The 14,985-nt window shown below is 34.9% G+C and overlaps 1 protein-coding gene across 2 annotated transcripts in view; it reads right to left on the reverse strand.

Moving 5' to 3' along the window:
* The window catches only part of LOC118740465 (protein mothers against dpp), a 75,713-nt gene that overhangs the window by 15,352 nt on the left and 45,376 nt on the right, over nucleotides 1-14,985 (reverse strand). The window contains exon 1 of one of the 2 annotated variants that reach the window (XM_036472023.1): nucleotides 13,221-13,244. The exons of the other annotated variant lie outside the window; for it this stretch is intronic. Coding sequence (XP_036327916.1) covers nucleotides 13,221-13,224 — 4 coding nt within the window. The 5' untranslated portion in view covers nucleotides 13,225-13,244. Of the gene's footprint in view, nucleotides 1-13,220; nucleotides 13,245-14,985 lie in introns of those variants that run through there. 2 annotated transcript variants of the gene reach the window in all.

Below are 14,985 nucleotides of genomic sequence, written 5' to 3' on the forward strand. Positions count from 1 at the left end.
CACCACTAATATTTCCTGCAAACACACATCGATTTACATCCTTTATCTCACTTCCGACACAGAATTGTTTTCGTACAAAATTACGCAAAAAAAAGAGAACAATTTCTTAGCCGTTCGTTTTTAGGCATGCCATTGTTACGACTTTCGAAAATAACGATTTGGATTGCAACATACTATTTCTACGACTCGTAGCAAAATCCTAATACGAAAGGGTTGCAGAATAGGAGCGTGAGTGTTGATAAGAAAAATTCATTCGATTCTCGTAGAAGCGCGTTAGTTAATTCGTCAACAGCTGTTACTGTTGTGCAAAGCAAAAGCGACAGATCAATAGCTGCGTTCCTTATCTCCCAGAAAGTCAGAAATAGTCCGAAGTAGTCACATTTAGTCAAAAAAGCATTTCTTAACTAGACAGCAGAAATCAGAGAGCAACTGTAATCATCGTACAGTTTCCTAAGTAAAAACACATCAGCTGATTGCCAAAAAATGCCTACAGCTGAGATCCCCTGTTTTTTGGCATTTGCTCTTATCTTTTACAATTTCTTTAATTTCTATTACAATTTCTTGAATTTCTATTACAATTTATTCAAAATACACTAACACACTGAACCAAAAACACAGCCTGCCAGAAAAAACGATAAGAAGAAGAGTTACTTTACTTATGGAACTGTACAATGACTATAACTTTCTTCAGTCCGACGTAGTCAGATTTAGTCAGAAGAATTTTTGCTGGCAAAATCTTGAGAAGTGTCACTGAATTTAAATTAACGGAAATCACAGAATAAACGTAAAATGAGAATAATCTAGAAACTAAAAAAAGGGAATTGAGAATGGAAAGGAGGCGAAAAATAATTGGTATACATACATAGTAAGCGTTTATTGTGATTGTATGAATGTGTTTTTTACATATATGTAATTCTATTTTGAGTTGACATAAGTACGGACTAAAAATTTGGTTTTTTTCGGTTCTTTCACTTTTTCCTGTTATTCTCTTTTAGTGAGCGCATTTTCCTTACGCTCTTGCATTTTGACACTTTTCAGATTTTAGTCAGAAAGATAAGGAATGGACCTAATGTGAATTTTGTACGAAAACAATTGCTTTGAATGCGATTATGAACACAAGGCGTAATACAAATACGAATATGGCAGAGCAACGATATCGATTGGACATTGATATTAATAACCATATATCAATTTCGGTTTACATATGGATAATATCTACATAGGTTAACATATCGATTAACATATCGATAATAAATCGGTTAAGATATCGATAATCATGTACCCATATCCATAAGTATGTCGAAAACTATATCAGTACTAATACTTTTTAAATTAATAATGTTTTGTAACTATAGCACATCAACTAAACTGTTGATGAATCGCCGTAACCTTATAAATGCGAACTGAAAACCATATGCAATCTTTCATTTTCTTTACTACCAGTCACACTGTTCTCAAGGAGATTCCGTCCTGGTTAATTGATTGCTGTTATACGTTGCTGCGTTAATCACGTATCTAAATTCAGCAGTTAGCCGCCAAATATGTATTTGCAAATAAAACAAAAACTTAATTTGGCCGCTCACTAATGTTAGTAGAACCAGAAGTATTAAGTAAAAAATGTGTTTATTTTATCCTAGTGGAAGAACGCGACTCCAAGAGAAGGTCGCGAGAAGGTGCACAGAGGGGTCACTGTTTTATAACCTGCAATACTGATTTCAGTTTTTGAAGTGAAACTTCTTTAGCGGCGGTTGGTTGGTTGGGAGTGAATTGGCAAATTCAACGGATATTGCAGACGGAAATGGTGCACCGGAAATGGTTGGGGCTGAAACAAGTGCTTCTTGTGTGTATGCATATGGTATTAATTTAACAAAAATTTGCTAATAAAAGGTTAAAGAATAGCACTTAGAAAAAGACCAATGCAAGAATGAAAGTAAAGGTGAGTACGTACATAGATAAAGAAAAGAATAAAGGCAAATGTAAAAACAAAAACAAAGATGCGTAAAGATATAGGCAAAAATGAAGACTAAGGTAAATTTAAGCAATATATGTACTTATATATATAAGGGCAAAGGTGAAGGGGAATATATAGATGAAGAAAATGATGAGCAGAAATGTAAAAGCAAAGATGAGGATGAGGATACCGACAAAAATAAAGATGAAGATAGGGGAAGAAAAATTAAAATAAAGGTTATTAAAGAGGAAAAGATATAGAGAGAGACACAGAGACTCAATCTGGGAACTATTTTGGGATTTTAGAGATTTTCGGGATTCTCGAGACTTATCGATAAAATAATCGATATTTTTGTCGGTTTTGTTATCGATTTTGCTATCGAAATTTTTATCGATATTGTTATCAATTTTGCTATCGATATTTTCGGAACTTATTTTTATCGATTTTGTTATCGATTTTGCAATCGGTATTTTTAACTATTTTGTTAGCGATATTTTTTATCGATTTTGTTATCGATATTTATTGATTTTGTTATCGATATTTATCGATTTTGTTATAAATATTAACTGATTTTGTTATCGATAATTATCGATTTTGTTATTGATATATATCGATTTTGTGATCGATATTTATCGATTTTGTTATCGATATTTATCCAATTTGGTATCGATTTTGTTATCGGTATTTATCGATATTGTTATCGATATCTATTGACTTTGTTATCGATATTTATCGATTTTGTTTATCGATATTTATCGATTTTGTTTATCGATATTTATCGATTTTGCTATCGATATTATAGATTTTCAAATCGATTTTTTTATCGATTGTTTATCGATTTTAATATCGTTTTTTTATTGCTATTTTTATCGATTTTCCAATCGATTTTGTTACCAATATTATAACCGGTTTTGCTGTCGAAATTTTTATCGAATTTTTCATCGATTTTTTATCGATATTTTTATCGGTTTTGCTATCGATATTTTGTTGCATGTTACTATCGATAGAGTGTAAAGATAAAAATGAAGATAAAGGAAAACAGGATAAAATAAATGTATGTAATTAGAACGAAGAAGGAGTAGAGATAGGGATCTAGACAGAAAAAGGCAAAAATATAACCTTAAGCAAAAGCAGATGAATATATGTACATATTTATGTATATTGGTTATGAGAAATACGGAACGTAAGTTTCACTTCTCCAGTGTGGCCCAGGCGCACTTAGTTTTTTTTTTATCTGCAAGATAAACGACAGTGCCCGAGTGCCAACCTTGTGACTAATTTGAAATGTGAAAGAACGTTTTGACGGCCATTCATGAAACGAACGAATATTTTAATTATTTCCAGAAATCCTATTATTAAGAGGTCATTTAAAAGTTTGAAAACCGTTAAATGATACTACATGCAATATTTAAGGAGACTACTTATATGTACTGGCGGCAGAAATAATACACTTTCCTTACTTTGAAGAGTTTGGCTTTATTTCCATGGTTTATTGTATGTTTAAAATTATATAAAAGTCTGGCCAGTTATACAACAAACACCATATAAATCCCCTTTTCAAGCGTAACACAAAAATTATAAAAATTCGTCAAATTTTCACAAAATTTTTAAACTTTTTATTCCGAATTTTTAGAAAAATTGTTGGTATTCAGTTTGGTAGCCCATTCAATTTTAGTATACCGTTGATTTTTGACAATTTTTTTTTTGTTGCCGATGCTAGGCATTCTCTTCCACTTAAAAAATTTTCTAGCACACTTTGTATGGGAAAAAATGCGTGACACCGTCAGCAAAAAAGAATTCTTAAAAAACTTGCACTTTATTATACTAAAATTGAATGGGCCACAAAACTGTCTGAATAAAAAGTTTGAACATTTGCTGAAAATTTGTCGAATTTTTATAATTTTTGTTCAAAGTTTGAAAAGCGGATTTATATGATGTTTGTTGTATAACTACCTAGGCTTTTATAAAAAAATATTAAACATAAAATACACTAAAGAAATATAGCCAAAATTCTTAAAAGTACGACGAGTCTATTATTTCTGTCGCCAGTGCATATAGAAAAAGAAAACGCATTTTTGGCAAATAGAGCGTTACTTATTTCGACTTCCATGAACTCACTACTGACCAACTATTGTTGCAAGCCTGTATCTATAACTTCAATTAGACAAATTTGCTGACACTTTTGACTCTTTTCCAGCCGGCTTGACCAGCAATTTTGCGATCACCCCACACGAATTCTTTTCACAAGAATTCTGCATACAAATTGCAATGAAACAAATCTTACAGGTTGGAATAGTGTCGATAGATGACAGCCACAGCCAGCTAGCTAACTTATCAATTGTAACAATTCATTTTAATTATGACATTTCAATGTCAACCAGCTGCAGCAGCGAAAACGTCGCCGGCATTGATGCAGATAAAAAAAGAAAATAATTATAGTAACTGCAATAAAAATATGTATGTAAAATAGGTACCAAAGCGCTGCACCAAACAAGCCCGCCTTTCATAATGCATGATTTAATTTGTGTTTAACAAATATTGGTTCCGATGTTTTTCGCATGTGCGGCGAGACAAATGTGCAGATAATTTTTTTTTTTGCGTATCCATACATAAATTAATTAATTGCACTTATTCGTGAAACGTACAACAAACTTGCGGTCAATTGTCAAGCTTGTCAACAACATGTATGTAGGTATGTAGTACATATGTGTTTGCACATTTACATACCACACAAATGTGGCAAACGTCAATCGGAAAACAAGAAATGCGCTACAATGCTGGCAAAATGTAAGCGAACAGTTACAACGTGATCAACGGGAAACAACAACAGCTATTTGCATTTTTTGGAGGAAATATTGTCAAACTGTTTGTACGAGCAAGCGCAAAATTTTTAAATATGTATGTGCACAATTTAGCTAATAATAGTAGCTACACACGACGAGCATATCCGCGCACATGTGCACCAACATGCTACAAACGGCGAGCGGCTCATAAGTGATTTTGTACTCAAAGCGTAAACATGGAAAGGAAAGACGCGGATGATGCAATTGAAATACTTATGGGTTTTTTATGTATGTGTTACTTAAATTTATTTATATTTTACTTATATGTATGTACATACATATACATATAGTAATTTAGCCTCATTTATCAAAAATTCAATTAACGCACATGGCTTGGATGCATTTATCCGCGATGTGCACACTGCAAGCATCAACACAAAATGAGGTTGTTGTTTTTGTTTCCAATGCGATGCTCGCAAACCACGCTACAAACGACGAGCATGCTCGCTGAAAATCAAAATTTTTTGATTTTTGGCGAGCATGCGCGCAAACCGCCCTACAAACGACGAGCATGTGCGCATGTGCGCGGATATGCTCGTCGTGTGTAGCTACTGTAAGCCCGATTTGTTTGGATAGAATCCGCGACACTAAATGTCTTGTCAAGTGTTGCAGCTTAGCCCACAGTATAGACAGTAACCAACCTTTTTGGGTTGTTGTTGTAGTAGTGGTTGTTGTTGTAGTTATATTCACTCCTGAGGAAGGCACGGGGTTGTGTGCTGCTATTTAATGGCCTTCCTCAGACTTTTTCTTAGATTTCAGGGTTGTGTGCTGTATTATTATTAGATAAATAAATTTAAGCATTTGTCAAATCGTGATTTTATTAAAAGAAAATTATCAATGGTGTTGAAAAACCAAACAAACACTCGTGCGAAAGCTCTATTTTTGTGTATTGTAAAAATTTATACATGGCGTACTTATTCTTTTGTGGACTTTATGTTACTTGAGAATTTAGACAACGTGCGAGCTGCCAGGTTCTGTTATAAATATAATTAACACAAGCTTTTCCGAGTGGTTGCCTTTCAATAAAAAGAATAAACAAATATTCGCAAATAAATTGGATTTATTTTATAACTGACAACTAGTCTACGCTTTTTGTTCTTTTCTCCATTTTAATTTTGACTCCTTATTACCGCCAACAACTTTATGTGTATACATATTTACAAGCTGTCAAAATTTTGCGTAGTCCCACGAGCTAGGTAAAAACTATGGCATTCGTATTCACAACGAGAAATCTCAAAATTTTTGTTTGGTCTTTCCAAATTTTCTCTTTTTAATCAGTTGGCAAAGGCCCTCAGTGGCAGCGCTCCGAGCGTTGAGATAGTAATTTTATGTCAATTAGTAGAAAAGTTCCATGTTTAAACAACTTTTTATTATGGCGAGAAAATTTTACATTTCTGCTGTGCCAATTCGTAACTTTTTACTGTTGGAAATTTTTGACAGTTGCTCTGGTTCAAAAGAAGTTGAGCAATTAAAATCAGAAATTATACAAAAAAGACTTGTCTTTACTGACATTTATTCTTCTAGAACTAAAAGCCATGAATTTATGAGACGCCTTAGTAATAAAATCAAACCATCAGGCCGGGTTGAAAATTTTCATTCACCTCATAGTTAACAAAAATTTACAATCCGTAGTACTTTTCTATCAATTCGCAAATGCGTTTAATTTAAATCGTTTAGAAAATGCGTCATTTATGTATACCATTTTATGTGGAATTATTCAATAAATTTCGTTTTACACTATACTTTTTGAAACTATTTGGAGTTAATTATTTTTTGTTTCTTAAAAGCAACCCTGCGTGCCGGGAAGGCGTGTGTACCAATAATTTCATCCCTAGCATATTCATCCCCGAGGAAGGTAGTCGCCAAATTCACCGAAGGTTGTTTACTGATTATATTGTGGCTTAGCCACTGCGCTTGTTCACCACGCTGTTTGTCGCTGCATGTCGAAATCCAATTTCGAATCCAATTAAGCGCTGCGTATAAATCAAGAAATTCATTTAAGGTATTGGCCCAATGCACGCTTGCTTTGCTTGCTTGGCTTTGAGAACTGTCAAACAATTTTTAAAATCTATTAAAATGTATGAAAGTTGGCCTAGTGGCAGCTTTACTTCACTTCCTTCAAAGTAAAGCAAAGCAAACTAAAGTAAGCAAAGCAAGCAAAGCAAGCGTGCATTGGGCCAATACCTTTAATCGCCAGTTGGCCGACCAGGCTCAGGTGGCGGGGATGTAAATTTTTTAGCAAATTGGGTGGCGCTGAAATGGGTGGTGGCAAATGAAAAGTAATTTGGTGACACTACTAACCCAGGCTTAGCCACTACCATCAGATGCATACATACACATACATATGTGCCACCGATATAGCGGCTGCAGCAAACGCAATTTGTAATTTTTCATTTTGTCGTGGTTTTGTTTTTATTTTATTTTTTCACTATAACGCGTACGCATGCGCGTGAACAAATGCGCGCCGAGTATTTCTATAGTCGCTAAGCGTAACACAGCAGTAGCAATTTTTAGTTACCACGCGTTACAGCTACTGGGCTTTAATTTACAACCTGGTTAGAATTACTCATTTCACAACGAATTAATCATAAATTTGTAAGTAGTCGTAATTTATATTTATTACTCCTATGCAATTAATGCATGCGAATACAAGATGGCCTCCTGCTGTTTTTTATCGCTGGCTACCGGAATTCGCCAGGCGATATATTACATGATTTGTAATCAAAATATGCATATACATACATACATACGTATGTAAAAGTTGATGTGGTGGGCCGTACACAGATCGATTACAATTTGACGCAGGTGCTTATAAATGGCAGATAAAGAAGCTTATAGGGGAGGAGCACGAATACAGTATAAGGCTGCAATAATGCTTGTGAGTTGGCATTTCCTTCATAATGAATCATAAAACATATTTATTTTGTTTATCAACTTATTTGCGATGTGCAAAAGTAAAAAAAAGAAATCTTCACGGCATTTCGTCAGTGCAAGACGCCCATTTACATATGTATACATACATTTGTATATACACACATTTGTATATACATACATATGTATGTACATATCTAGATATCTTATATGTACAAAAGGGGGCATCACCAAAAACGGTTGCGGTTTTTCCGCCGGCATTATAAAATTTATTATATTTTCAGACTTCGACCCCCAGTTACAATACGGGCGCTGAGTAGTTTAGAACCGGCTGGCCAATTGCCTTGTATTTTTGCAGCAACATTTCTTTGTTTTTGCTCCAGGCGCTGCCGGCTAGTGACATGACGACCTTGTTGCGGCTCTGTACTATATTGACAATTGCGCAGAAGAGAGCATACTATCGCAGATAGCTCCGAGAATTTTCGGGTTATTCGCCGTCGGAATTGGTTCGCCATTCACGTGAATTCCCAGCTGGAGTCTGACCTCCTTCGTCCAGGTGGTAAAAAGGGCTGCCGGGGATTTCGTCAGGGAGAGAGCGAATCCTTGCAGTAAATAAGCGAGATATTTCGGAGAGGTAACCGTTTACTTTCGAGCACAAGCAGGAGTCAGCAAAACAGACATAGAGACTCTCTCTGGTGGATGACTTCGATATATAATAATGAAATAGCATGAAAGTTACTGTCGACCTACTCAGATAATTCGATGACCACCGTTCGAGTCCCTGTGAGATAGAGGATGCCTCAGTTGAATTGTAATATCTTTTTTGTGCCTTGGGGGAATGATTACAATGTGGGGGATTAGAGTTATGGTTTTGCCTGCCGGCCTTTTTTGTTATGTGTAATGTTGTAGTGCGTGCTGCCTTGTGGTGGTAGTGGGCGGCGTCACAGAAGGAATTTGCGACCAAGCAGCACAACAAGGGATCTGCAACTGAGAGAAGAAAGCGGAACAGATGATGCCCCAAGAAAGAACAACGTTTAAGAGGTTACGCCTACCTAAGCAAGGTTAGATTGCCGGAACAACAGCCTTTGGTCGGGTACAGCCCGAGTCATTCCGTTATGTAGAACTGGTTGTCGTGGGAATGCGTCTGTACCCCTGCATTGGCTCGGTGGAATATCACTTTTTCTTCGACAAATGCGATCGTTTTTGTTTCAAATCAATATCAAATCTGTCCAACAGCAATATTAGCCGGTTATCGTTTTACCCTTTTCATGACAATCGTTGTGAATAAAAAGGCACGTGCAACCCAAACAACTGTCGTCACGATCTTAACCTAAGATTAAGTCGGAACTATTTGCTATATTTCAATACTTTTTGAATGCAAATCAAATGTTATAATTAACCACAATTTTCTCCATCCTATTATATCTTCTTACATGAGGTTAAAGTTTCCAATTTTTCGGTTAAAACTTCAATTATAATAATAGTTATTTTATATAAAAATCTTAATTTCATATACAGAACATTTTTACCCGTTACTCCTACTAAAACGGGCACTTTTGACCTTATTTTTTTAAGAAATGACAGTTGGAGTTGGAGTTAAAATGTTTAAGAGAGACGGTATCCAGTAAGGTTTACTATAAATCGCTGTACATATATGAAAATCTTCCACAGAATAAGTAGGAGTACATAAAATTGTATGCAAAAAACTTCTATTCAACAAGGAGCCTCTTACGGTTTACTACCTTGTATAAATATTATCGCTTAAGCTCTACCCAGAATTACAGCGTACGACCGCAAAGCAGTCGGCGGTAAGTGAACAGCTATACAGTTGCGGCGCACAACGGCTTCCGTTAGTTGTCATTTTGATTTGAGAATTATAATTAAAATTAAATATTTTTTCGGGACGTGCGTGCATGGATTTGTTAGAAATAAATAATATGCCTTTGTGAGCTTTAATTTTGACAGCGGTAAACCGTCGATCGCTTTACCGTCGCCCGCTGCAATTCCGGGTAGAGCCTTAGTTTGGTTTAGGTCCTAAAACCGATACTCCAATTAGAAAAAAAAATTACCACCGATTAATGCGAAAAAATCGGCGGATGACCAATTCTTGACTGAAATTTAACTCCACTAAAATAAAATTTTATTGGTTAAGTTATCAAGGGATTCCATACAACATTTATTTTAACGATACAATATTGTTGATTTTGAATAGATATTTGTTCAAGAAAAATAAGTTTGTGGAATTTTTATCAACTGTTAAAATATGTTTCACTTTACCAAAAAAGAAGGCTTAAACCCATAAAAAACATTTTCCCCAAAAATATATAATGTTTACAAGGGTACAAAGTTATCGTCGCCACCCCAAGCTAACTCCATAAATAACTTAACTACTCTTGTCAAGAAACATATTCGTTTAATAAAAAAGGCATTCGTGATCCTAGCCGAGTAGTTAATGATACGTACTATCATTCAGTAGGACCAGGGTTTGATTTCAAGTCCGAGCATTATCCAAAAACATGCATACATAGTTTCTGAAGCGGTCGCTACTCAGTAGGCAGTAAAAGTCCGAAGAAATAGTTTGAATAATTGATGAAACTTTTTTGAAATTTGTCGAATTTTTATAAAAACTGTACAAAGTTTGAAACTTTATGTTATGTATATGGTTTTCGCTGTAGTGTGACCTACGTATGTATTTATATATACTATAGCCAAGTCAAGTTTGGAAAATGTCGTTTATGCAGAAGATAGTAAATTTAATGTGCTTCACAACTGTAGAAAGAAATTTGAGATCCGCCAGCTATATAATAAGCAAGTAAAAAAGCCTAAGTTCGGGCGGAGCCGAATATTAAATACCCGGCGCAAGTATTAAATATCGTTTTTTCAAATTTCCGAAAATTACCGCTACGTGGTAAACAGGGGTGGTTTTACCCCTATTTAAACATTTTCGATAAAACGTTCAATTAGACATAATGAGATAAACTTATATAGTCATATGTGAGCGGTGCCACGACCATTTTCCAAAATTCCTAATCATGTTACTTATTTTCAAGGGATTTTTGTTAGTATCAATTTTGTGTAAATTAGCGTCCTGAAATTTCGAAATATCGAAGTTTCGAGCATTTCTGAAATTCACCGTTATATGAAAAGTGACCGCAATTTTAGTCCGATTGTAATAATTTTCAACGTTTTGCTTTTATGTGGCAAGCACAATAACCATACCAATATTTGTTGTACAACAATAAAATACACTACAGAAAAATTATTTTTAACCAGATAACCAGGCAAGCGTGAACAACCACATTATCAGAGCACAATTGAATGGACTCAAAAAAATTCCAACACTCCTGAGAAAAAAAATTGAAATTTGGGTTAAAATTTGTTGCATGTTTTGTAGTTTTTTACAAAGTTTTAAACTTGGGTTTATATGGGTTTTGTTAGAGAATGAAATGTAAATAAAAAAATGAAAATAAATAAATAAACACGACGTTATGAAATTGTATTTCATTTGCCAGTATGCTAACATTGTTTTATAAGGAAGAAAATGCTTAACACCGTCTGCAAAAAAAAATCAGAAAAGTTTTAATTGAACAATTTTAAACTTACAATCATTTGATTAAAAATGTCAAATTTTGATGCAATATTGTTGAAATTTGTTGTTTTTGTTTGTTTGTTGAGCATTTACTCAGCAGCGAATTGAATGCATTCTCCATCGATGCTTCAGCATTATCTATGCTAATATGCATTACATTTCACATTGTGTGACATTGGCAGAAAGTGCTGAGGGCTCCTGCTGTACTACTTTACATCAGTGCCAGGCAGGTAGAAGCCTCGCGAGGCTATGTGCGCTAAGTATACACGATACATTTGATACATTGAAATTGATTGCATTGGAGAAACAGTTCATGCGTATTGTAATACGATTGAATTATTTTGGAGTCGGTTCTGGAGTTGATGTATGTATGTATGTATGTATGTGGGCCTAAGAATTGAATACACCTTGAGACACACGATTTTTAACCGAGATATAAATATCTTACAATATTTATCGGATCTTAGCAAACACGAAATTCCGATTGATTTGGTGTAACCGCATTTGTATTGACATAGTGCGTGCAAATGGATGTACATAGGTGCATGTAAGAGGAAACCGCATGCTGATCACAATGTCACAGCTATGCACACAATATGTTTTAACATAAAAACATCAATAAAATACGATGCATGCACGTGCACACAAACGTTTCAAAGTGCATACAATCCTATAGTACGCTGGGTATAAGCTGAAAAGATTGCTATGCACGTGCGCTATTTATAATTCACGCACGCATGCGCATTATTAATCAATCATAAATGCGGCAATAAGTGTAAATCAAAGTGTATAAAACTTATCGCACTTCCGCTCAACGGACACTGGAGACCCAACCAAATAGAAATGAAGCGAATAGACAAGGATGACTGCAAGACGATCTGGTAAATTGTCGTCAGTACTTGAACTACCAAAACGCTACAATAAATAGTTTTTTACACATCTGCATGAATGTTCATATGTACATTAGGGTGGTCCAAAACTGCATGTGGGGGGGGGGAGTAAAGTCGCAATTTTAGTGTTATCAGCCCCTAGGATTGTTCTATACCGAAAAAATTTTACCCGTTTTTTTTTTATTTTGAAGTCAAAAAATTTTTAGTGGTCGCTCAAAGCCTTCAAAGTTTTCCATGTATTTTATATGGGAAAAACAATTATTCGTAGAAATGGTATAGTATAGAATTTTTAACTCAATATTTTTCGATAGAGCTTTGATTTCTCTTCAGGAGACTTCTAATAAAAATACCAAATTGTTTAGTTTACTATTTTTTAATAGTAGCGATTTTTCATTGCCCCCCCCCCGGTGACTTTTTTTGGGGTTTTTAGGGGAAATATAAAATATAATTCGTATTAAAGAATTGTTAAATAAACCATTGGGTATTATTATAGGAAGTCTCCTGAAGAGAAATAAAGCTTTCCTATCGAAAAGTATTGATTTCACAAATTCTATACAATTTCTATCAGAAATTGTTTTTTTTTTACCGACTTCCAAAAAAAGGAGGAGGTTATCAGTTCGTCGGAATATTTCTTTTTTATGTATGTTACCGCATAACTTTGGACCACGTCAACCGATTCCGATAATTCCTATTTAGATCCGATCATTGGATCATGAAATATATACATATATATATATACATATATATTTTATATGAGAACTGAAGTCGGGTTCGTTTTTTGCTAAAAATTACTTGTTTCATATAAAATACGTGGAAAACTTTGAGCGCTCTGAGCGACCTCTAAATATATTTTGATTTAAAAAAAAAACACAGGGGTATAATTTTTTCGGTAAAGAACAATCCTGGGGACGAGAGCATAAAAATTCCGACTTTTCTTATTTTGGGCCACTCTAATGTATGTACATCCAAATGTATGTACCCTTACATAGATAAACTGGCGCGAGTGCGCAGACGGAAGCAAGAAGGAAATTGAAATGTGTAAGCAATGTATATGATAAATATGGTAAATAACGTACACATGTCTGGAATGCCGACCAAATTAATGATGAATGCGCATAACAACTTTGGATTCCAAGATGGAAGCTATCAAAAGCCAGCGCAATTGATTATAAGTCGAGCAGCGTTAAACACTTATTGCACTTTTTTACGGCAGTCGCGAAAAATTTCAAAATTGTATAACTTTAACTATATACTTTTTCACCATTAATTTCAAAAAAAAATCGCAAAACACACGTCGCGTTGTTCAGTTTTCAGCGATCATTGCTACTATCGACGAAGTTGGTCTTCGTGGGCCGCAATAGAAACGGAAAAAAGCGGAAAGAAAATGCCAACTATTCCGTCGCTAAATATTTTCACTTTTTTTTTTGTTTTACTCCTCCGAGGAGTGATCGCGACGAAACGTATGTACGAACGCACAACAATTTTCCACGACCGACTACCAACTGACGGATTCTTGGTACAATAAAAACAGGTAGAAGCCAAATTGACATCAAACCTACAAAAGTCAAAGTTTTCGGGAGAGTAAAAATAAAAATGAGCGTGTGTAAGGAAAAATAAAAAAATTACATTTCGCTTGTTGACGTTTTTAAGTAAATTTAAAGTTTTGTATTTATTTATTCATTTTCTTTAGTTAAAATTTGTTAATTGTATGTTCTTTTCTATTTTTTTATTCATTGAAAGTTTATATTTATAGTACTCTGTCTTGAGTGCTTTGTTTTCACCCTCCAGATTTTCAATTCTTGACTTCAGCAACAGAATTTCGAGTTTATAGCTGGATTGTTCTAAGTCTCCACTAAACGACTTAAATTAAAAATATTTCTATAAATATATCGCGTTTTAACAATGCTTACTCAGTTTGTGAAGCGCGATCATTTATTAAGCTTTCACAACTTGATTTATGAGTTGCAGTGTTGTTGGAAGGACTTTCCGGCATAAGGGTCATAGGAAGAGCACTTGGCATCAAACGTGCCTTTCCTGTACCTCCTGGTGCATTTATGAAATCTGCTGCTTTAAAATGCTTAACGCACAGCAAGGCATTTCGCTGCAGCTCTACCCCACAGCTGCTTTCCCAACGCTCCTTACGCCGAGGGCATTGAGGCACGTTAAAAAAATTAGTGATGTCTGCATTATATTTAACACCACATAAAAAACAACGCTTCAGGTGCTGCATTTTTAACACATACACTAAGTATAAACCGCACAACACTACAAAAATGCAAATGTTAATTAAAATTTGTTTTTAACGAACATTCAAAAAAAACAAACGACATGACATTTTAAGCGTAACGAAATATAGGAAATAAAATAAAATCAAGTTGAAGTTTAAAGGTTTGGTTCTCATGAGAGCAACGTCATTTTGGCTTCTACCTGTATTTATGTGCCTTGTGACGGATTTACTCGGCGATGACTTATAACTCAGCGCCTGCTACTAGCTAGCTTGCTTTCCTGTTAGCCTGTCTGCCTGCCAAGCTGAGTGACGTCTTCTCACTTGAATTACAATTCAACAAATGTTGCTCTATACGCTGCAACAGCGTCGATTAGGCGCGCGCTGCCACCACTCCAACGACACTGATTGCTCGCGCTCGGCGCTAGTAAGTACGTTAGGTTGTATACAAACGAATATGTTCGCTATTTTATTGCACTGTTTTCCTTTTTTTCAATAGATAATTTTACCCCGACAACACTCAACACAACACCAAGTTCTATAAACGAGAGCAAGCAAACTGCAATATCCAACAGCAAAAAGAACAAAATTACTAAGTCAACCCCACCGAGAAAAAA

The sequence above is a fragment of the Rhagoletis pomonella genome, unplaced genomic scaffold, assembly GCF_013731165.1.
Source record: "Rhagoletis pomonella isolate Grant_MI unplaced genomic scaffold, Rhpom_1.0 Rhpom_scaffold_00006, whole genome shotgun sequence".
In the NCBI taxonomy this organism is placed as follows: Eukaryota; Metazoa; Arthropoda; class Insecta; order Diptera; family Tephritidae; genus Rhagoletis; species Rhagoletis pomonella.